Source organism: Lampris incognitus, chromosome 2 (assembly GCF_029633865.1).
Source record: "Lampris incognitus isolate fLamInc1 chromosome 2, fLamInc1.hap2, whole genome shotgun sequence".
NCBI lineage: Eukaryota > Metazoa > Chordata > Actinopteri > Lampriformes > Lampridae > Lampris > Lampris incognitus.
The window spans coordinates 120,416,975-120,442,804 of record NC_079212.1 but is presented as its reverse complement, the minus strand read 5'-3'; the positions used below and the strand labels follow the sequence as shown (position 1 = coordinate 120,442,804).

At 43.0% G+C, this 25,830-nt stretch overlaps 1 protein-coding gene across 1 annotated transcript in view; it reads right to left on the bottom strand.

Annotated features, from left to right (window-relative positions):
- The window catches only part of cntn4 (contactin 4), a 68,211-nt gene that overhangs the window by 14,990 nt on the left and 27,391 nt on the right, over positions 1 to 25,830 (bottom strand). The window contains exons 5-7 of the mRNA XM_056273025.1: positions 21,456 to 21,585; positions 20,111 to 20,261; positions 3,208 to 3,335 (exon numbers count right to left, since the gene is read on the bottom strand). Of these exons, the coding sequence (XP_056129000.1) occupies positions 3,208 to 3,335; positions 20,111 to 20,261; positions 21,456 to 21,585 (409 nt within the window). The remainder of the gene's footprint in view (positions 1 to 3,207; positions 3,336 to 20,110; positions 20,262 to 21,455; positions 21,586 to 25,830) is intronic.

The window sequence follows — 25,830 nt, the reverse complement described above, 5'->3', positions numbered from 1 at the left end:
AAAAATCTCACTGGAAGTGGCAAAAGCAATGAGTCTGCTGGTTTGAGTTTAAGACTCGTGCGATAACCTGCTGAGCTCAGAGATTGTTTCTTCTCAAAGTGGGTTTGTCACCACACAGACAACAAAATGCCCAGTGCCAAAATAAAGACTGGACATGTGAGTCAGTAAAAACAGAAATGACTTGGGAACAGAGTTCCTTTGATTCTTCTCTGCCTTCACCATATAATCCCCTCTAGTATGCACAATAGGCTGTTTTCCAAACCCTGGAGGATGTCTGCTTTCAGACCAGAGTAAACTTCATAAGATCTCAAAAGTTTTGAGCTCGGTGAATATTTTCTAATGATCTGAAGCAACCCCAGTGGCCATCTCCTGCGTAATCAAAATTCAGGGTGTGCGTCTATAATCAAGTCCAATTAATCTGCTAATATCCCCTTAGTGTCTTGATATTGGGGACATTAACAGATTTCATCTGTTGTGACTGCTCCTCTCCTGTTTGCAAGGTGGCTCATCCACACAGCATTTGGCTGTGAATATATCTTGGCATGTATATTTCAGTATTCATACCACCAAAGTCAACTTGAATAAACTACTGTCGTCTCCCATAAAGTGCTGCTCCTGCCACAGATACCCCCCCCAAGCTAAACAGGTTTCGAATTCTCAATGAAATAGGGCATGTAAATTACCCTATCCCATTTCCCAAAACGATATCAATTGTGACAGAGAGGCCCAAAATCTTAATACAAGAACATTTGTAAATCAGCTGGAGAATACAGCTTTTATATGGGGTGAAGGAAAGGGAAACCAGTGTGAGACTATGTCAAATGAAGCCCATATTCTCTTTTGGAGGAATAATAAGTGGATAACAGTGTGGCCTATTTATACAGAGAAGACCGATATGAGTGCATTTCCTCAGAGTTTGATTGGAAAATCGCATATAGGCCATCAAGCTGAACCTGCAGTGAGAATCTTAGGTTTTCACCAGATCCCTTGTGCATACTGGGCTGTCAGAGGTTCTGAACCATTTTTATTTCTCAGCATGTGATAAATAGGTGACGGTGGTCAGCAGAGTGTGACAATTTCCTACCCCCCCCCCCGTGTCCCGAATAAATAGAGCACTAGGCAGCAATTAACAGTGTACTTTGCATCTATACGTTTCTTCACTTCAATTAGGGAAGGATTTTAGCATTTTCTCTCTTGTTGCAGTTAATTCTTGGAGTATGACAGGCATGAATAGAAGGGAGGCATCAGCATAAATTGGAGGCAAGGCACACTCAAAGCTTTCTCTCCATCCTTGACTGCAGCTGAATTCCAAGCATTTATAATATATGAAATCCATTTTATATAATTCAAAGGGAAAAAAAAAAAGAAACCAGCCTGACTGTTGATTTAGCTGGTTAGGAGTTTTTATGAAATGTTTACTTTCATGCAAAAAGGAAAAAATGTATTCTTGACATCCTTTTTGTTATTCACATATAATACAAATTGTCATTCACATTGATACAATTTCACCAATGAATACTTTCTAAAGTATATTATTTAACAGAATGCCAGTCTGGATGAAGTCACACACTGTATGCATGCATTTGCACATCAGCACATCCATGTACACATGCCTGCATGCATGCACGCACGCACGCACGCACGCACGCACGCACGCACGCACGCACGCACGCACACACGCACACACACACACACACACACACACACACACACACAATCTCTCTCTGTCTCTTTCTGTCTCTGTCTGTCTGTCTCTCTCTCTCTTGCACACACTCTCTCTGGTAACACACTTGTATTGCTGTTATTCCATATGAAGATTATATAGAAAATGAAGGTGTAACATTAGGGCGCTGTTGATTGCCATCTAACGATACCCATGCCCAGAGGGTTTGTCTGAGAACATGAACTCGGTACTGCTTGCACGGAAACTAAATAACCAGCAGCTGCCCGACTTTGTTTCAAGGATTGGATGTGAAGCTTCCAATAATCTATTGAAATATGCATGTAAATCAATACCAAACCTTTTGAAATATGAGGCATGAATTTGTTTTCCTCTTTCCTCCCTAAGGCTAATACAGCAGCGATCAATAATTCTATAAATCTACAAAAGCCAGCCAGCAAGGAAGGTCAACAGTAGAGCATAAAACAATAACACAAATGAACCATGCAACCTCTGAGAAAAAGAGGGTCGCGGAGAGGGTATAGTTCACTGAGCATGTCAGCAAATCCCCTAGGGAAGAAGGTAGGTGAGAATGCTGTCTTCCCCTGGAAATGGAGCAAGGAAGCAGCAGCAGTGCACACACAGCCACCGAACTCACGGCACCTTATACCCAGCTCCCATCAATTTTTAATGAAGTATAATAAGTCACAGCAACAGAGCAGAAATACACTCCCCACAGTCTCATGCTTAACTCTCAGCACTCCTGTAAATAGATAGACCAACAGGGGTGACTCTGTCTGACCGGTGATAGCAGCGTGGTACAAAAACAAAACAAAAACAGCTGGGTGAGGTGGTTACTGCAAAAACAGAAAGCAAAGGACAAATACTAACACGTGTGTCCGTCTTCCCTGTACAGGTAATTTTCCATGTCATTTTTTTTTTTTGCCCATTTTTCTCCCCAATTGTACTTGGCCAATTACCCCACTCTTCCGAGCCGTCCCGGTTGCTGCTCCACCCCCTCTGCCAATCCAGGGAGGGCTGCAGACTACCACATGCCTTCTCCAATACATGTGGAGTCACCAGCCACTTCTTTTCACCTGACAGTGAAGAGTTTTGCCAGGGGAACGTAGCATGTGGGAGGATCACACTGCCCCCCCCCCCCCCGAACAGGCACCCCGACTGACCAGAGAAGGCGCTAGTGCAGCAACCAGGACACATACCCACATCTGGCTTTCCACCTGCAGACACAGCCCATTGTGTCTGTAGGGACGCCCAACCAAGCTGGAGGTAACATGGGGATTCGAACCGTTGATCCCTGTTGGTAGGCAATGGACCGCCACACCACCCGGATGCCCTTCATGTTCGGTTTTGAGCATTAGACTGAAGTATTAAGCACATTTGTATAGTGTCAAGTGAAAAGCAGGGCATCAGACAAAAAAAAAAAAAGAAAAGAAAAAAGAAAAATCAATGCTGTATTAGCCGAGGGCCCAGCTAATACAAACGTGAGAAGAGCCCGTCATATACTGTAAGCAGGAAAGATGAAATACCTTTAACTGTGACACTTCCTGAACTGCTTGCCACACCAAACAGGTTTCTTGCCACACAGGTGTAGAGGCCCGCATCTGATTTGGTCGCATTCCATATCCGCAAATTACCATTGTCCAAAATGGAAACCCTGTGGTTAGAAGAGCAGAAACATTGTTTTACAGATCAGAAAATATTACTGGCATGACATAAGCATTAACATCTGTAATAGATACTGCAATGCACACTTTGTGTGTGTTCTGAGCACAAAATCCCATTAGCTATTGGAATGGCTTTGGAAATGGCATGCTTCAAGAGCTGTCCACACTCCAGCGTTGCAGCAATGATAACTGAGTCATGTCTAGCAGTGAACATTCCTCAGTAACATTCCTCTAATTAAGTTTTGCTTCTTTTCCGCTGACAAAGATGAGGAATGGGAATGAGCACTTATTAATTCCTCACATGATTCCATGGTATCTAGGACAACAGTGGCTTTATGCCCTTTACACAATGGCCACTACTGCTTCAAAAAGGTCAAAAGGCCTAAACGAAACTTGACATTTTCTAAATAACAAGCAAAAATGGAAATTGTGACCTTGAAAGCAAGGTACTGGGGGAAATGAAGGGTGCACTAACTCATCAAAGCATGGTGAATTTTAATTATGTGAAACGCTCTGCTGAATCTGCAAACTGTAAATATAAAAAGGCTGCTGTCTGATGGTGAGGCTGAAAATGATGTGTGGCCAATAAATTGCTCTTTCAGCTATGAGCCGTAGGCAGGACGCTGGGGCAAAGCAAACAGTTTCAACAACTGCACAATTTGACGACAGCAAATGTTTTACATATTTGAAGCAGATGGAAAATTATGGAAAGGGTATATTTATTCTTTGGGGAGGGTATTTTACTCTTATGCATTGGTGCTGCTCTCCATATGCTTGCTGATATGCATGTTTGTCCAAATACACACATACACGCACAAATGCACGCACATGTGTGTGCACACAGGAAACTTTTTTGGGGGGGGGGTTTCCCCCCTTTTTCTCCCCAATTGCACTTGGCCAATCACCCTATTTTCCGAGCCATCCCAGTGGCTGCTCTGCCGATCTGGGGAGGGCTGCAGACTACCACATGCCTCCTCCGATACGTAGCATGTGGGAGGATCACGCTATTCCCCCCCCCCCGTTCCCCCTCCCCTCTGAACAGGCACCTTGACCAATCAGAGGAGGTGCTAATGCAGCGACCAGGACACACACCCACATCTGCCTTCCCACCTGCAGACACGGCCAACTGTGTCTGTAGGAACGCCTGACCAAGCCGGAGGTAACACGGGGATTCGAACCGTTGATCCCTGTGTTGGTAGGCAATGGAATAAACTGCTATGCTACCCGGACACCGCACACAGGAAACTTCATATCTTACATACACCTCTGTGCACATATCCTGTTTGACTTGTTTCTTTTTCTTTGAGACACTCTGACAAAGTTGGTTTGGTTAAGACATGTCTGTGAATAAATTTGACTTGAGTAAGGAAATTCGCACAAAAAAGGGGGAAAAAATGATGCAAACTATTTGGATGTTTATAAAGATTTGCTCTCCAGCATGTTGGCAGCTGCTGTGGCCTGCAGACAGCGGGGTGGTTAACCTGAGCCCCTCAGCGTGCAGGGCTTCCCCGTCTCCTCACATGTGCTCTGTGATTTCTTGTCTCCATGAATGACACATTTAACAGTCTTGTTATTTTGAACTGGAAGTGGTTGCGCGGTGACGAGGATGCCCCCTGATTTGCCATTTAAATGGACTCCTTTTCAAGCGCATTGGATGACAGCACAGGTATAATAGTTTCAACTTCCATTGTTACACAATGCTGGCGAGTGACATTTCATAATTTGAGGCAGGCCAAGAGGAAGTGCTGAGAGTGAGAGACAATACATTTGGTCACAGGCGTTGCACTTTGGACCGTGGGATGACATGATGACGAATCTTGAAGCTGATATACTTAACGCATGGCCCATTAAACAAAGTCCGGTTTTAATCATTTACCACTAAGTGCAGTTTCATTACTACTGCTATACACGGTATTACTGCGGTGCTCTTTACATGCGTCTTCATTTGTCAGGATGTTTGCATTATCTTTTGGAAAATGTGAGCGCAACCTGGACTACAAAGTGCATCTGCCCACAGAGAGACCACGTAAACATCCATTATCAATAAACTAGTGGTATTTTTGCCAGCACGGCAAAGACTTAGAGCAAATGGGCCAACATATTGTTTTAACTAGAACAAGCTCTGACCTGATTCAAGGCAACCGGCATAGGGCTCACAGCAATTTCTCAATATAAGCAAATACCTGCATTCGCTCTGTCTATCCACAATCCCCTTATCCCCAGGGACAAAAGGCCGATCATGTGACTAGTACATTATGCATCTTGTGAGAGAAGGCTCTGTGAAGACTGTAAAATTGGTGCTATAAATGAGCATAATGGCTCTTGGAGGGAGTTGAATCCTCTATAGTACGCTGAATAAAACCAAGACAATTATTGGTCACTCACCCCATATTTCCCCTTTTGTGTCTTCAGTGGTGGGAAGAGGAGGTGTTTGTTTTCCTAAATGACATTACAGAAAAGTGAAAGGGATTTTGCTGTCTGCATACAGAATTGGTAAGTTGCATGTGAGGCTAATGGAGGAGCGGCTGAGGTGAAACAGAAGCCGACAAACGCGAGGCGTAAACAACGCCACATAACAGAGCGCTTAGTTTTTTTGCTCTTTCTTCTCGCCTCTCTGCCAGGGTCCACACATCATGTCTGTTCAGTCTCTCTGGTACATCAGACGACGCTTCCCACCTCTATCCTGAGGACATGGACGAGAAGGTATCCATAATTCACCAGGTGAGATGGGCAAGTACCGCTCTTTTTATCCCAGCCTCACACAAGTTTAATGGTGATGGCAAGAATCCTCCATATGGGAACAATTATTTCAGAAATTGTAAGGGATCTTCAAATGCAGTCGTGTAATCCTCAAAACACAGGTGCATTTTGGGTTGAGATCAAGCCACCAGTAGAAGTGGCTGCACGGTGTCGATCTGGCCTGGTCTGAGACAAGATTAAAGAGACAAATAGCAGTCACCAAGCACTGTGATGTGTAAATTGCAGGAAAGAGCGTGGTCCAAAGTGAAAGCCTGTTTTTTGTTATTTCCTAAAAATTCTCTTTGAGACATCGTTAACAGCCGTAGACATTGCTTTTTGTTAGCTTCCTCACAAACAAAAGGCACTTGAAAAGACTTGTTTTGATCTTTGATTCAGACATATTTCATCTTTGATCATGCTGATAAATTCTACTTGGCCAGGAAAGCTGTCACAATTCCAATAATAAGTTTAAAAAATGAGAGTAAATTGCACGCTGGGAGCTTTGACTTTGAACTAATTTGAGTGTGATTTGATGACAGCGGCAGCCTCATGCTCAGATATTGAAATCATGTAAGCTCCCAAACTACACAGCCATACTCATGGGCTAATACCATCCAAGACTAGGACGTTATACTCATAACCAATCAATATGCAAACAGAACGGGTAATTATGGATCACACCGTGATTTGAGAGCTCCATTAATAAACTAGACCATCCACAAATAGACTACCCACTTGGAGATACTAAGCCTGGTTGGAGGTGTGACTGCAGGATGTAAGCCTGTATGCAGTTCTACTTCATTAACAAGTTAAACAAAACAGGAGACTCGGAAAAAAAAAGAAAGAAAAAAGATTCTATCAGTGGAATTACTCGGCCATGAAGTCATGGCAAGACAAATCAATGTAAGCTTACGGTGATTTCACCAAATAATTATATTCAGCAAAGGCCCTCCATATAAAACGAGTATTGCCTTGCTGTACTCAGGTTGCTCTGACTATCGCTGCAGCAATGCACTTTTCAATATGTGTTGACTTAACTCTCAGCGGGAACATATTTCTGGGCAGGGGTGCCGGCTGTGTGCACCCACTATACGTACTAGTAAGCTTATGAATAAGGCAAGGTGTATGTTGTTTTATGCGTTCCTTTCCCCAATTCACACTGACCATCATCGACCTACCTGCAGGTGATGTTTCTAATCATAATTGTATCAAAACGTCATTGTTGATAACAGCGCTGGAGGGGAGAGGCCATGATGTAATGTCTTCTGGGGAAGAGGCGAGGTCACACTATCCTCCGAGTCAGGACAATAGGTGGGACCTAACTTCAGGTGTTGATCTATGCTCTTGACTGCTTTAAAAACCCTGAAGTGTCCAGAGGTGGGAGGGGTTGTCTAAGATTAATTGAGGGTCCATCTCTCCTAAGGTACCCCACAGTGAAAGAGGAACGGCCTTGTCAGCTACGTAAATCAAATTCAGGTGCACAGCTTGGACCCTGAACACAACAGCCTGGGAGGAAGGATGCAAGTATGGTAAAACTTCTCGGACATCTAGTTTGTGCAGCATCATGACAAATTCAATGTGCATAACTATTTTCTTGTAAAGTTGTCAATATCAACATTAACAGTCAATCAGAGTCCACAATAACAGGTGTGTGCTGGATTTTTTTTTTCTTCGCTCGGTGAACAAAGCAATTGGCTGACACTGGGGAAATAGGGACACCTGGGTATTTACTTTTGACAATTTTTCGATATAGCTGTAATTGATATTGATTTCTGCCGCACCCCAACCTCTCCCAATGACTCTCACCTTGTCACATGGATCATTAGCCGCAGAGAATAATTAAGCATTACAGCGAGTCCCTATGATGTGAGGATGATTAAATTTGAGGGGCTTTTGGATGCAAGTTGAGTGACCAAGACAGAGCTGATTAACTGCTTTGTGAAACACTTCAGTCAAACTTATTATGAAGGTAACTATCATGCAAATTGTTGAGTTCACACTCATGGTGAATCGAGGCTCAGCCCGATGTAAACAGAAAGATGATACTTCCCTGGTAATGACAAATTAACCCTTCAGCATTACTTATCAACATATATTACAGTTAACCCTAGCAAGAGCCGTGCAGGAAGAAAGCATCACATCTTTCCAATAATCAGCTCGACTGATCTCTAAAATGACCGTTTGACAAGGATCATCTGCAGAGGGAAATCAACGCTAAACAACAATATGGTAAGTGCATTTGTGGCTGCTGTTGCGTGAAATACTTGGTTTGAGACATAGTAAATGATAAAGAATGACTGACAGTAAATACCGTAAGTGCTCGCTCTCCCTGTCTCAACAAAGGAACTGCTCTGCAACGAGGAGCGGAGGTATGCCTCCCTCTTATTTGGTTACATTAACAGTGCAGCGACTCGCAGGCAATACTTGAAATGACATTTACTTTTGGTTCATGGTGTGTTGACACTTGTCTCCAGGGCACTGGGTAGCATTAAAGCTTCTATGGCAATACTGAGCCTTATAAAGACACAGCCAGGGGACAGGGGTGCTAGGCTGCAATGAAAGTATTAATCTCTTACTCTCTGAAACAAATACTTGCTGGTGGTACCATTCCAGTGTGCATTACCATAATGTAAGGAGAAACACAACACGTTTTTCCCTCTGTAGCCGATACAGCTAGGGTGGCTTTTATTGTGTTTTCTCTGCACTTTCTTAAAATTTTCTCCCCAATTGCATTTGGCCAATTACCCCACTCTTCCAAGCCGTCCCGGTCACTGCTCCACCCCCTCTGCCGATCCGGGGAGGGCTGCAGACATGCCTTCTCCGATACATGTGGAGTCACCAGCCGTTTCTTTTCACCTGACAGTGAGGAGTTTCGCCAGGGGGACATGGCGTATGGGAGGATCACGATATTCCCTCCAGTTCCCCCTCCCCCCTGAGCAGGCTCCCTGACCAACCAGAGGAGGCGCTAGTGCAGCAGCCAGGACACATACCCACATCCGGTTTCCCACCCGCAGACACGGCCAATTGTGTCTGTAGGGATGCCCAACCAAGCTGGAAGTAACACGGGGATTCGAACTGGTGATCCCTGTGTTGGTAGGCAATGCAATAGAATAGACTGCCACGCTACCCGGATGCTAGATTTATTTTCTAATCAACCTGAAAATGTAGGTCATCACAACTGTAATATTCAGACAGTTTAAATGAAATTCCAAATTATTTCCCTTGTTCCCCAAAGGTGAAACACTTCTCAGTCTCAGCTCACACCCCTGGTATGACAATACTACCAATTACGTATTAGGGAACTTGACAACACACTACAGTATGAAAAGGAAAAACAAACAAACAGGTAATTTTTAGCTTTATTGCTTCTGTATGAATGAGCATTCCCAAAAATCCTGTGAGGAGTATGTGTGTTTTTACAGGCAGCCATCTAAATGAGGCGGGCTGATTGAAAATGTCTTTACTCCCAACTGTGAAACAAAGGATGTGATTGTGTTAGTAATTGTGTTGCGAGGGCGAGGGAGTTTATCGGCCCGGGGCCATAGAGGGGTTTATGTTTGAAATTCCAGAGGATTCCTTTAATCACAAATTGCTCTCCTAGTTTATTCTCTTGCAGAGATATTCATCTCTTCCTTGTGTGCTGAGGTGTCCCCTCAGGAATAAAGAGCACACACATGTTCCAAAGGAGACTGTCAGAGGATCCAAGATGGATTACTCATGCTGCGCTGGTGGATTCTCACTTTGAAAAATGATATCAGCTGCAGTCTCCCAGATAAAAATAATCCTGGCGAGCAGTACATGGGATGCAGACGCGTAGAGGGTTCTGACCTAATCTCAGCCAACATCACAAAATTCACTTTGGTTCTTGTTTGAGATTTAGTTGGGTTTAGTCTGTCAACCCTGTGTTCAATGCTGAAAGGAGTTTTACAACACTTTGAAAAAAAAAATGAACAAAAAAACTCATCATTTAGGAATGGGCATAGCTGGGCTGTTAGATATCTAAAATGTATGATTTTGTGCGATTCTTTGAAAGACCAAATTCTCAATGTTCAAAACCCTAAACTTCACCTCGAAGGGACGCAATGGGATGCATCGCATACATGATCATAAACATGCCTATAGGGTAAATTGATGTATGAATCATTATAATGGTCTCTAAACACAGAATCAAATTCAATTAACTCTAATGATGATTGACAAGCAAAGGCAAGTAAATCCTCTGGTGGCTCATGATGCATATTTTAACATTAATCATGCTGTGGCCAGCAGGCAAAATGATATCGGAGGGATATAAGCATCTATTAAAGACATGTTTTGATTTTAAACAAAGCAGTCACAAAGTCTACTCCCTCCCTTAATTTCCACCATTCTGTCTTGCTCCCTTATACTTCCTGTATAGGAGTTTGTGCACGTACTTGCTTTGGTATGTGCTAGCATGCACCTCCGCACATAGCATGGGGTTGTTGTCTAGAACTGTCAGAGTCCCCTTTACAAAACACTTATCCTGGGCTTTCTCCCGATTTCAGCTGAGGGAACTAACCCCTTTCATGTGGCTTATACAGCCACTGCCAAGGTGGACAGGTGGAGGGTAAAGAAAAGTGAAAAGAACCAGTCAGCTGGTACCACACCAGCATTATCAAGTGGCAAAGCTCCCCTCGAGGCGAGCAGATGAAACAAGTCCTTCTGGGCACATAAGCTCTCCGTTTTTAGGCCTGGCGCTGCATGAGGCCAGCAACCTCTACGGAGAGTTTGAACATTTCTGCAGCAGATGTTCAATTACAGGGCAATGAGTGAATTAGAGAATTGATGAGAAAAAATGCAAAGTGACATTTAAACATGATAAACAACATTTTTTAATAAGCACAACAGCATGCAGCCTCAAAATGAGGGGACCAAAATAATCATCCTGGGCCACCTATTCATGCGGATCATTTATTCCCCTTCTTTTAATAATACACCTGTTTCCATACAGCACTGATTAATTCTAGGACATCATAGAGTCGAGTGGGAAAACATTCACGGAGAATCTTATTAAAATATCCTTGAAACAGAACTGTGGGACAGAAATTCATCATGAAAAAATTGGAACAGACAAATTAATATTATGTTTGTTGCTCTTCAACTCAGTTTGTTACTCTGCTGGTCATTTTGGCTTTCCCCTGACTGATTCTTTCTAGAGTACCTCTGCTGGAGCAGATGGGGCTGTAAATGGAGATCACTCTGCTAAACATCTTTTCATTTATTCAACGGCAGCACTTATTGGTGATGTCTATGCAGGAGGGACATGAAATATCAGGAGGGACACTCTACCAGCAGGACACAACCATGGCAAGATTTCAACGAATCCAATTACAGGGACTGTTACGCATTTTTTTATGCCTGGAAGAATAATCAGTATCCAGGACACACACAGAAACCCTCCAATGACTTATTAATTTCACCTCACTGTTACACTCGAGATCTTGTCATGGTGGGCTTGGGCCAACCGTTTAGACATCAAAAGACACTACTTAGAGCCAAAAACACACTTAGTGGCCTGTTCAAGACTTCCCTAGGCAGAAAATCAGAGACCGTCCTAGTTTGCTATGGTCATTACTTATATCTTTAAGCTGGTGGGGTAAGGGCTATGGGCCATAACAAGCTTGCTGTATGATGTGCAAGACTTGCTCTGAATATGTTACAAGAGCAAATTCTATACGGTATGATGGTACATTTGAAATGAGGTAAGCCCTTCTGTTGTGTGAAATGTTTAAATTTCATGCAAATACAAAAATGAGGTGCATGTGAAATTGTATTTATAATGTCACTAATCAAAGCTGAAGCTGGATTTTTATCTGTTATACAAATGTTCCTTCCTTCATTGGTGTCAAATCTTTCCTGTGTCATCTTTTGAACACATATCTGTGTGTGTGTGTGTGTGTGGGGGGGCTGAGAGAACACCTCTCCTCCCATCTTTCTCTGAGACATTACTTGGTTCAGCTGAAAAAGAGATTCAGAAGCAACTAGAAGAGTGCACTCAGTAGAGTACAGATCTCCACCAGGCATGTCACCCCTTCTCCAGTGAGTGCTCAGACTTGGAGACAAGCCACCCCTTTTTTCCCCTACCAGGAGAAGGGAAAATATAGAGGCACTGCCTGCATATCTCTCCTTCTCCGGTGCTTAGGCTTAGGTTGAAAAACCAGTTGAGGAGTTAGCGCTCAATTGCGGTATGAAACAGCTTTTGCAAAGGTTTTGAACCACCGCAACCACGAGCGGTCCGTGATCATACAGTCATAACTGTGCACAAAAATTATTAGGCTGACAGGCCCAGTAGTATGCCAGATTAGCAGCGGACACACACACACACACACACACACACACACACACACACACACACACACACACACACACACACACACACACACACACACACACACACACACACACACACAGAAAAAACAGTGTTTTTCCTGTCATTAGAAGACTTTTGCAGAGCGCCCAAGTTGATTGAATGGGAAATTTTGAACAACGTTTTTAATATGCAGCACTCAAGCTAAAGAATCTACCTAATAAAAACCTTTTTTCCTGTCGCTCTGTAGATGTACAGCAGAAGGGTGGTAAGGGTTTGTGACTCATAGGGAAAATTCTCAACTTCTTATCTGGTATCAAGTTGAACCAAGTTCAATATGAGACATTTTTTGGAGCTTTCGCTGTCGTTCTACTCCTTTGTTACTTCCAATAACTATGAAGCGGGGTAGGCTAAGCTAACTGCTAGCCGATGCAGATCGGCAGTTACGACAGTCATCCTGGCTGGCATTCATTCCCTTGGACAGTGATTTTTTTGTTTAGTTTGGATATATGCGTTAGTCTGGATATGTGTTCTTGAAGTTTTGGGATATGTGTTTTTGTCTTGTGTTGCACTGCTGTGGGCAACGATATTTTGTTTCATGTACACAAGTACATGAAATGAAATGACAACTAAAGTGTTCCTGATTCCTGAATAAAAGTGTTCCTGATTATGAAACTATAACATTGTGAATGGTGACACTAGTGGCTAATCAAACACTATCGAAAAATAATTGCTTCCACAAATACCAAGGGCTCTAAATAGCACTATTTGGGTCACAAAAGCCCTCCAAGAGCTACATCTAGGAGATCTGCACACTGCAGAGGAGCACAAGAGACAGAACAGTTTGATTATCATATCTTTCAGCTATAACTGTAGAATAGTTACGTTGTCCTTTCAGGCAAATGGACAATGATGGGAATTTAAATATATTTTATTTATTTATTTCTTGTGGGTGAATGAGAAGAAAACATTTATGTGTCATGTCCATGGTCTCATCTGTATTATTTTTCTGACGAAGCAAAGTTGGCTCTGAAAGGGCTTGCTGTAAATACTGGCTGCCACAAATGTGCTGATCACTGATTAGATCTGCAGAACAGCACAGAGATTACTGATGCAGATTCTTGCAGAACCGAGTCGAGACAGGCAGATCGTCTTCTGGTAGTTGAAACAGAAAATGTGCTGAAACTTAACTGACATGGCATCCTTATTCATAGTTATGACAAATCTATCTATCTATCTATCTATCTATCTATCTATCTATCTATCTATCTATCTATCTATCTATCTATCTATCTATCTATCTATCTATATGTCTGTCTGTCTGAGTGCACAACAGATATGGGATTCAGATGATCATATTCATATCGGTTGTGTGCTCAGACTCCTAACATGGCAGGCAAAGAAATAAGAAAAAGAAACAGCAGGAATATTTTACACTGCAAGTGCTGTCTGAAATGATTTTACAATGTTTTGTTTCACAGAATAGAGATATGAATTCATATCAATGAATTGTTAAATGCCAAATGCAAATGCCAATGCATCCCTTACCCATGAAATAATGAAATCTGAAATGAGTTTCTAATCCCCCGAACCAACAATCTGAAAAAGAAGAAGTGTAAGTTTTGTTTTTTTAAGATGCTGATCACATATACAAAAAAAAAACAAGCATTACTGACAAAACTATTTACCAATAAATTATTTGGCCATGCTGGAAGTGTTAAAATTTCACCCTACATATCAGAAAGGAGACTGCTACTGACACTTGTGTTTGGCTGTCAATGGCTGCCTAAGGGAGGTACATGTGCCGAAACGGGACATGTGAAAAATTGTTAAATGGAACTAATATTTGTAAGGACTAGTGCAAAGCCAATGTTATAAACCTTAACTTCTTTTTTTCCCCCTCTTTTTCTCCCTAATTGTATTTGGCCAATTACCCCACTCTTCCGAGCCGTCCTGGTCGCTGATCCACCCCCTCTGCCGATCCGGGGAGGGCTGCAGACTACTACATGCCTCCTCCGATACATGTGAAGTCACTAGCTGCTTTTCACCTGACAGTGAGGAGTTTCGCCAGAGGGGCAAAGCATATGGGAGGATCACGCTATTCCCTCCAGTTCCCCCTCCCCCCTGAACAGGCTCCCTGACCGACCAGAGGAGGCGCTAGGGCAGCAGCCAGGACACATACCCACATCCAGCTTCCCACCCACAGACATGGCCAATTGTGTCTGTAGGGACGCCCGATCAAGCCGGAAGTAACATGGGGATTCGAACCGGTGATCCCCATGTTGGTAGGCAACGGAATAGACCACCATGCCACCTGGACGGCCCTATAAATTATGACTTCTGTCTTGGGACACATTGTGAAGTACAGTGCATCCAGAAAGTATTCACACCCCTTCACTTTCCCCACATTTTGTTATGTTACAGCCTTATTCCAAAATGGATTAAATTCCTTTTTTTTCTCATCAATCTACATACAATACCCCATAATGACAAAGTGAAAAAGGTTTTGTAGAAATTTTTGCAAATTTATTAAAAATAAAAAACTGAAATATTGCATGTACATAAGTATTCACACCCTTTGCTATGACACTCAAAATTGAGCTCAGGTTCATCCTGTTTCCACTGATCATTCTTGAGATGTTTCTACATCTTGATTGGAGTCCACCTGTAGTAAATTCAATGGATTGGACATGATTTGGAAAGGCACACACCTGTCTATATAAGGTCCCACTGTTGACAGTACATGTCAGAGCAGAAACCAAGCCATGAAGTCAAAGGAATTGTCTGTGGACCTCTGAGACAGGATTGTATCGAGGCACAGATCTGGGGAAGGGTACAAAAAAATTACTACAGCTTTGAAGGTCCCGAAGAGCACAGTGGTCTCCATCATTTGTAAATGGAAGAAGTTTGGATCCACCAGGACTCTTCCTAGAGCTGGCCACCCAGCCAAACTGAGCAATCGGGGGAGAAGGGCCTTGGTCAGGGAGGTGACCAAGAACCCGATGGTCACTCTGACAGAGCTCCAGCATTCCTCTGTGGAGATGGGAGAACCTTCCAGAAGGACATCCATCTCTGCAGCACTCCACCAATCAGGCCTTTATGGTAGAGTGGCCAGACGGAAGCCTCTGCTCAGTAAAAGGCACATGACAGCCCGCTTGGAGTTTGCCAGAAAGCACCTAAAGGACTCTCAGACCATGAGAAACAAGATTCTCTGGTCTGATGAAACCAAGATTGAACTCTCTGGCCTGAATGCCAAGCATCACGTCTGGAGGAAACCAGGCACCTCTCATCACCTTGCTAATACCATCCCTACAGTGGAGCATGGTGGTGGCAGCATGATGCTGTGGGGATGTTCTTCAGCGGCAGGAACCTGGAGACTAGTCAGGATCGAGATGAAGGTGAAGGGAGCAAAGTACAGAGAGATCCTTGATGAAAACCTGCTCCAGAGAGCTCAGGACCTCAGACTGGGGTGAAGGTTTACCTTTCAACACGACAACGACCCTAAGCACACAGCAAAGACAATGAAGGAGTGGCTTCGGGACAAGTCTGTGAATGTCCTTGAGTGGCCCAGACTTGAACCCCATTGAACATCTCTGGAAAGACCTGAAAATAGCTGTGCAACGACGCTCCCCATCTAAACTTACAGAGCTCAAGAGGATCTGCAGAGAAAAATGGGAGAAATACCCCAAATATAGGTGTGCCAAGCTTGTAGCTTCATACCCAAGAAGACTTGAGGCTGTAATCGCTGCCAAGGGTGCCTCAACCAAGTACTGAGTAAAGGGTGTGAATACTTATGTACATGCAATATTTCAGTTTTTTATTTTTAATAAATTTGCAAAAATTTCTACAAAACCTTTTTCACTTTGTCATTATGGGGTATTTTATGTAGATTGATGAGGAAAAAAAAGGATTAATCCATTTTGGAATAAGGCTGTAACATAACAAAATGTGGGGAAAGTGAAGGGGTGTGAATACTTTCCGGATGCACTGTATATCATCATTCTACCAAATGAATAAACACGTCATATTTCTTCCCCAGCACCATGGCTAATATAATATCCTTGTTTGCAGTGAACACTAGCATGCATACATGACAGGGCATACATGTCATGGTTATGTATTTAACCATGACAATAATTTATCTATGCAGTTCAGTGAAGGTATTGGTATTGGTCCCTCAAGAAAACAGCAGGGACTTATATCCAAACCACACCCAGACCATGCAAATCCTCCAAGGATGAACAATTGTCATCAAAAGAGTTAATAAGATACAGTGCAAAAATTTACATGAGTGCCATGGTTGATAAGTAATCAAGGATTTTAAATAAATATGGTGTTTAAATTAGGATGGAGCAAAACAGACCGTCAGCACATCTGCTCATAAAGAGGCAGTTGATTGAGTGTAGGCTGGCTAACAGCCGAGATTTCTTCTTAGTAGTGACATATTGAAATGGTGTGCTTTTTTAGGCCGCTATCTGTGGTTCACACAGCCCACTTACACACTCATCAGCAAGACCTTCTCTACTCTGCGCTCTCAGCTGCTTTGTTCCAGCTGATGTCATCTAAACTGCATCCCTGCAGGGTTGTCTGGAGTAGATAAGACATGGCCTCTTGTCATTGGTCTCCAGCGGAAAAAAAGCGGAGGCTGCTGCTATGAAGATGAATGACCCATCTGGTGACACTAGTTCCCCTCCCACTGAAGCCAATGTGGAGTGGAGTACTAATGCAATTAAGTCAATTAATCTTTGGAAAAAAAGGGAGATCACAGCCACCCATTTTTGATTTTGCTCCTTTATATAAAAGGTGTGTATTAAAACTCACTTGCTCACATATACACGTGTGCACAAATGCACACACACATGCATGTTTATCTACATTAAAAGAAATGTATTTGCTAGTTACTCTATAATGAAATGCAATACTAATCACACAACCGGCCTGTATAATGTTTTTTTTTTGTTGCTCATTTGCATCAGTGACCTGGTTTAAAATGTGTACATGATGTGATTTTACATACATCCAGTGGGTAAGAAATTAATATTGCTGTTAACCTTCAGACAGCACAGCCATGATAAAGGCAAGGGCGGGCGTTCAGAGAGCAATGTCTCTCTAATGATTACAACAATAGATGATTATCATAATTTCATCAGAGCATCAGTGATGAGGAGTGAGGTGAGCGTCAGCACGTTACGAATCATTACAACCCTCTGACATGTTTATTTTTCAGGTTATGTAAAAGGTATACTGACACCAATCCATTTACCAGCTGGCAGTAATGTCCAGCATCCTGACACAAACTGCTGTAATGCAATACATTCAGACAGAGCATTTTTCATTTTTTAAATTACCCATACAGCATGGGTGGAATGGTGGCCCAGTGGTTAGCACTGTTGCCTCACAGCAAGAAGGTCCTGGGTTTGAACCCCAGGCCGTCCCAGGTCCTTTCTGTGTGGAGTTTGCATGTTCTCCCCGTGTCTGTGAGGGTTTCCTCCGGGTGCTCCGGTTTCCTCCCACCATCAAAAAGACATGTACACGTATGTTAGGGTTAATACGCCTGTCTGTGCCCCTGAGCAAGGCAATGGGAAGAGGAACTGGAGTTGGTCCCCAGATGCTGCAGCTGCCCACTGCTCCTAGCTACAGTGTGTGTTGGGATGGGTTAAATGCAGAGGATGAATTTCTCCATGGGGATTAATAAAAGCACAACTTATCTTATCTTATCATACCCTTTACATGTGACAGTTGCTGCCCTGATGGTCTAGATCAAATGAAATGTATTAAATTAAAGGCATTGAAATCTTCTCCTAAACTTCACAGACACCCTGGTCTCCATGAGAATCAGTGTTCTCTGATATAATTCTATTTACAAATGGGCCGCTATCATATATCTATATAGCGAAGGAACTGATAAAGTTATGATAATTTGCTTTTACCCTTTCTGAGGCATGCAATCCTGGCAATCACAGTGAAGATTTAGAGTGATAGCACACTGAAGGCCTTGGCTGAAAGACCACAATCATTTCATCGTTCCCTTACTGATCCAAGGAAATGAATGTCAAGATTGAAATCATTTGAGTCAAATGATTAATTATTATCACTGGAACTGATCCTTACCTCTCTCTCTACCTTACTACATATCAAATACCTCTGGACAAGTATACACACTGGCAGAAATTCAGAGAAACAGGGGATTAGAGCGCATCCATTCAAAATCAGCAGAGACAACAATTTCTCTCACAGCAAAACAAGTTGAAACCCTCCAAAAATCAATCAACTGAGAGGGAGATTCACACTGCAAAACGACCAAAATAATCCAGGTGCTGTGGGGTTGGTATCCGAGATGGAAGTTGCTCAGGGCAAGTGAAGGGCACCAGCAGTAAAACCACTATGCAAATTCCTTGCCACTTTGTTTGACAAGCAACAACACCGCTTTGTGTGCATGCAAAGCCTGGCCCTGCTGTCAGAGACATGCTACAGTAGTAACACCAAATGGATGACCCCTGTCTGCGTCAGCCCTGTTTGGCCATGCTCCCACAGCCAGCTCCACAACTTTCTCTCACTCACACACACACACACACACACACACACACACACACACACACACACACACACACACACACACACACACACACACGCAAAGTTGGTTCTTGAGTCATCACACATAGCAGGAGGCTGAGATCACCTCCTGTCTAATTTGGACACATGTCAGTGCTTTGATTTGTACGAGGTCTGATACCCTCATCATACCTGCAGAGGTGAGAGGTATCTGATTAGCATTTTGAGTTCACTCAGCAGCAAGTCTTTTAAGACACCACCACTAAAGATTTGGTTAAGCACAGGGCTGGCCCCATGACTCAGCTGGGCTTCCTGCTGTTTGATTCCCCCCCCCCCAGCATGCAACCTTTTACTCCTGGGTGTCTGCCTCCAGAAATCATGTCATGGGTAAGCATCAATAAAATATGATGCCATAACCTGACTCTTTTCTTAACTTGGACACAGCAAGGTATTCCTTCAGATGCAATGTTTCCTTATCCATGTGAAGCCACAAGCAGCAGCATAATTTCCTTTTTGAGTTTCTCCAAAAAGAACCATTCTTTTTTTGGGAATTTTCTCCCTTTTTCTCCCAATTGTATCCAGCCAATTACCCCGCTCTTCCGAGCCATCCCAATCTCTGCTCCACCCCCTCTGCCGATCCGGGGAGGGCTGCAGACTACCACATGCCTCCTCCGATACATGTGGAGTCGCCAGCCGCTTCTTTTCACCTGACAGTGAGGAGTTTCAACAGGGGGACATAGCATGTGGGAGGATCACGCTATTCCCCCCAGTTCTCCTTCCCCCCCAAACAGGTGCCCCGACTGACCAGAGGAGGCGCTAGTGCAGTGTCTGGGACACATACCCACATCTGGCTTCCCACCCACAGACAGAGCCAATTGTGTCTGTAAAGACACCTGACCAAGCTGGAGGTAACACGGGGATCCAAAGACGCATTTTTTACAATAAAAACAATGTAATGTGGGTATTACGTCCTGCCTTACATCTCGACAAAGGCAACAGGATCAGGAAAAGCCTTGTTTTGATGTAGGTCTCTGCTTTTCTTCTGCATTAACAGCTTCCAGGGACCCTCACCTAGCTAAAGGCAATGACAAATCCACCCTGGAAAACGCTGTACCACTGGGTTAAAAGGGAAAGTTTGGCTGTTACCTGTTGCTCACTCTCAGTGATTCGCTGCCCTTCCTCCAAGAGATCTCACCCCTAGGAGACATCTTAGGCTTGCACTCGATGAGCACGTCACCTCCTTCCTTCACCAGTGTCTGGCTCCTCAGTTGGTTGAGAGAGAAATCTGGGGCAACAGCTGAGACAAGAGCAGCATTTTAAAGATTACTTTTGCAGTACTCACTCTTCACTCGCCCTGACATCTTTCTTCTTTGAAATTCTCCTCTTAAGCTTTCACCATTTTTCATTCTATTGAAAATTCCCAAGTCATTCCTATCTCATATATGCCACGAATGACTGACTATATTCATTAAGTAATATTCTCTATTAGTGCATGGCAGAAAAAAGAGCAGACATTTTCAAAAAGGAATGACATTGTGGTTTAAATCACAGTTTAAGCTTTCTTTCAATACTGTTAACTGATTATTACCCTCACTTAAAGGTAATATTCACCGATTTTCAACATTATCTCTGTCGATCTGCAGCAAGCATGAGAAAAACACCTGCAGTTGTCCCTGCATCTCTGCAGCAGCAGTGAAACTGAGTTTTCTTGTGGCCGCCAATTGATGTGACATCAGTGTGAGCAGAACAACACTGATTTCTCCATCAGTATAGCATGCAGTGAGGACTTTATTGCTTCGATCCACTACATTACTCGACAGCACTGGTTGCACATACATAGAACCATCGGTGAAATTTCCCTTTAACTGCGTTCTTCAAAATCAAAGTGTGTGTCAGGCTCAGCCAGACTGGCAGAATAAGGAAATTATGTTGTATTCCATTAACAGGAAACCACTTCCTCAATGACAAACAAGGAGAAATGTCACATCCTTTTGTTTCCCAGCCCATGATCCCATCTACAAGACTCTTCTCAGCTGGCTGTGTGGAGTCTGATTCCAACTCCTGACAAAATAATGACGAGGGAGATGCAATGGTGAATGAGAGCTTGCAGCCAGCCTGGAAAAAGAGAGTGACGGGCTTGTCAGGGCAGATGAGTAAGGCTGGCGAACACAGGAGCTCTGGCTTACATCACTGTCACCCGGACACATTCATCTTAAAATTAATGCATTTCAATTAGCAACCAGTAAGGAAGGGGCTAGAGGCCACACAGTCTGGTAGGGAGCAAGGGAAGAGCAAAGTGTGTACCTAAAAACAAAAAAGCACACTTATGCCAAAAAACACACCAAAACCATACACGCAGGCACGTGTGCGGCACACACACGTGCACACACGCACACACACACACATGCAAACAAACAAAAGCTAACACGGTGCTCAAACATGCACACACACACCCAAACAAATGCACTGCACCTTCTTCTCTATTTCTTACCTATGACTCTGAGCTCAGCGTTAGAGTAGACCTCACCGTGCTTATTACCAGCGACACACTGGTACATTCCTATGTCGGCCAGAGTCAGGCGACTGATTGACAGCGCTCCATTGGCGACCTGTATCCGATCCTATGAACACAGAGACACATGCCTTTAATATGCCTTATTCCCAGCGCTCATCTGCATAAAAGCAGTCAGCCAGTGGCCCTGAGAATCATAGCATGGAGGTGACAGACGGGGCAATAAATCTAGGTTTTCATCACTAATGGAGGGAAAGGCTTGGGTGGATGGAGGCAGGCTAGCAGAAAATGACCCTAATCAATCTGCATGTTTATGAGAGTGAAATAAAACTATGCCCTATTTATATCAGCAGCTACACCATAGGGTGTGTTTCCCCTTAAGCAGGAGGCAGGGATGGGAACGAAAGGAATATTGTAACGCCTATGGCAAACTGCACTGTGAAAATTGCATTTCTGAAAGGTATGCCCTTTACATACTAAGTGCCGTATACGTACACTTATGTACACAGCCACACTCAATCTCTATTTTATCTGTTCGAGCTACCCCCCTCTACCTTTCTGAAGGAGAAATCTTTGCTGTTAGTGGGCCATTAAAGTAGGACCTCAATGGATGGTTGAGTTTAATGAACTAAAAACTTTGTCCGCTTAATCTGCAATATATGGTATTTTTATCTCTCTGAACTGCTTTTCTCACAACAGCATTAAGCCCTTGAGCGGTTTTCATATGTCTCTCTTCAGCTGTGTCAGGTTCTGCCTTCCCGTGCCCTTCATCTCCTGTGTTTTCCGCTGGCTCACTCATAATGTCATTAGGACCCATTTCCATGGGCTTGTCTGAGCAGCTCAAGCTCCAGTCACAGGGGATTAAGGTACTGTCACATTAAAAGAGAGACTGTCCTCAATGAAAGATCACAAAGTAATCCTGTATTTGAGCAGGTTGTGCTCGAAATTTCCATAACACTTAGTGACTATGGATACGAAGGGCCGAACATCCCTGCTGGCAGAGGGAGGCAAATGATGGCGTATATCGGTCTGTGAATGGGAAGCACTCCCGTTTATGGCTGCTATTAATTAAGCATGACATTCCTCTCAAATCAGCAGTTTTTCATGTAGGAACCTGGGGGGACCATCTGTACGCCTTATGCTAAATGAAAATGACTGGCAATGTCATTTGCCAACAACACCAGGTCAATGCATTTGACACAGTGTTGCATAAACAAGTGCAGCGTTAGTTATCATAAACAAATGATTGACATGGCTGTTGGAAAAAAAAGAAGACTTTAGTCATTTGAGTGCCGTCAAATTTCTACAGCTACAACACTGCTGTCCCTAATCACAATCTTTGTGAGAATGAGCCACATGGCCCTAAAAAGTAAAAGTCAACAAGTAATTAGTTATACAGCATTTTAATATACAGTATTTGATATAGCTATATTTTTTGGAAATTAGACCCATTTTTATTCCCCCCTCCTTTTTCTCCCCAATTGTATCCGGCCAATTACCCCACTCCTGCGAGCTGTCCTGGTAGCTGCTCCACTCCCTCTGCCGATCCGGGGAGGACTGCAGACTACCACGTCTCCTCCAATACATGTGGAATAGCCAGCTGCTTCTTTTCACCTGACAGTGAGGAGTTTCACCAGGGGGACGTAGCGCGTGGGAGGATCATTATATTCCCCCCAGTTCCCCGAACAGGCACCCCGACCGATCAGAGGAGGCGCTAGTGCAGCGACCAGGATACATACCCACATCCGGCTTCCCATCCGCAGACACGGCCAATTGTGTCTGTAGGGACATCCGACTAAGCCGGAGGTAACACGGGGATTCGTACCGGCAATCCCCATGTTGTTAGGCAACAGAATAGACCTCTCTGCTACCCGGACGCCCCAAACCATTTGTATCTTGAAACAAAAACAGAAACTACTCAAAAGCTTATGTTCATTTGACTGTGTACAAAAAAAGTCTATCCTCACAAACATGCAAGGGGACATTCCACTTTAGGATTTAATAAAACAAGAAATTATTTCTGCTCTCATGGGAAAAACAGGGAAAGAATGGAGCTAAAGGATTAACATATTATTCGTTGTCCCTAAAGATTGGGGAACAAAAACAATCTAGTTAACTAAGGTTGATTGTGGTTTGAAAAACATAATAATTATTATAAGGGGTCCAAGCCAAGGGGGATGGGGGCCACACACAAAGCAGTGTTGCTCACTACCAGTGGTGCTGGGAACCCTATTGTAATCGCTCAGATTTGTATTATTATTATTATTATCATCATTCCATCGGTAAATATGGTACTGCAACAGACATCATAAAAGTTATGTAGTATGTAAAATTGTCAGGGTAGGTATTGAATGGTGCACACATACATCAAACACAAATGACATGTCCACAAGTAGGTGGCGCTATAATCAAGGTAAACGCCTTTTGGCCAGTAACTCCCAGATTGTACATCCTAGATTCAAACCCTTACATGCACGTATTCTCTATATTGAACTGAATCTCAAGATATAGACCACGCCCATTTACGCCTGTAAACCCCCCTTACAAAATTGCAAAATATGCAAAACCTTCCTTTTCGAACTCCTTCTATGCTGTAAGTCCTATCTGCACGAAACTTCTATGAACCCTCACGATCAAATGCTATCAAAAGAATTTTAACAATCCAAAAATGTTAAAGTTATAAAGGAACAACTTCCTCTAGGTTGCAGTCAAAACAGGAAGGAGTGCATATCTCGGCAACAATCAGTCCTAAAATTCGGCTCAGTAGCTTCCCATGTCTCACTGAGGCGCTGTGCAAAATGTGGCACCAATCAGCCACTAGGTAGCGCTTTTAACAAAATTACAAAACATGCAAAACCTACTTTTCAAACTCATCTTTGTACGCATGTGTTCCCTGAATTCACCTGAATCTCAAGATATTGACCACGCCATTTCCACTTATAATTTTTTTTGCCCCGCAAAATTGTGAAACCTACTTTTTCAAACTCCTATGACTCTGAACCTAGAGTCTATGGACCCTCATGGTCAAAAGTTATTAAAATAATTTTGATAATCCAAAACAAAATATGCAAACGTTATAAAGGAACAACTTCCTCTAGTTTACAGTCAAAAACGGACATGTTGCATATTTCGGCAACAATCAGACCTATTAACACAAAACCCGACCAAGCAGTTTCCCATGTCAGCCCGAGGCTCTGTGCAAATTGTGGTGCCAATCGGCTACTAGGTAGTGCGTTTATCACAAAATTGCGAAAATGCAAAAAGCAAAAGTTATAAAGGAACAACTTCAGTCATAAAAGGAAGTGTGGCATACCTTGGCAATATTCAGTTCTATTAACACAAAACTCGGCTCAGTGGTTCACCGTGTCCCACTGAGGCGCTGTGCAAAATTTGGCGCCAGTTTTCCGCTTTTCACAAAGTGTAATCTATGCAAAATCTACTTTACAGTGAATTTTGCAGGCCCTAGTCTTGCAGTGATAGTATATACGTAGGACCGCATGTATGTACGTATGTATGTATGTATGTATGTATGTATGTATGTATGTATGTATGTATGTATGTATGTATGTATGGGATGTGACGATTCACAAATCTTACGGTTCGATACGTCTCACGACTCAGATTCAGGGCTCACGATTTCGATTCAATATGCTGCAGTGGATGCCTAGGTAAGCAAGAGACAAAACATTATTGCAGTTCTCTATTTTTCATTGATTTTAAGAATTAGGCCCAACATTTTTGGCGTTATCAAGGCACGTATTTAAACGTAATGCAAGTGCAGAAGTTCTAACAAAATGTCGTGCCATCTTTTCTTGACACAATAGCTTTACTTTAAAACTTTAAAAACTACTAGAATGACCAAGGTGGTCATTTTAACAGTTTTGTATTTTCAAAGTTTGATAACTGTTAAAAAAGAAAAAAAGAAAAAAGGATACAGGTCTGCCGCTCCCTGAACGATCCTAAAATTGCATATATTTACATTAACATGAATTTTAGAACAATTGCACAAAAACAATTTATAAGATGTACTTAAAATGACCATGAGCGGTCAAAATCACCGCGCGTAATTGGCGCGTCATCATGCGCGTCATGTCACTATTTACGACGTGTTGTTCGTGTCATTTCCTTCGCAACGTTGTTTTTTTTACATTTCACGTTTTATAGACCTTGTTACGTTTGTTCGATTAGCAATATGTTTTTTCCGTTTTGTTTTTCAAGTATTATTTCCAACATGTCTGGGTACATCCGCCGTTTCAGACGCACCATGACTACCACCGAGGCGTTGCAGTTTTTTTTTAAATTTATTTCTGATTTTTCCCTTTTTTCTCCATTTAGTGGCCAATCGCTCCCTATT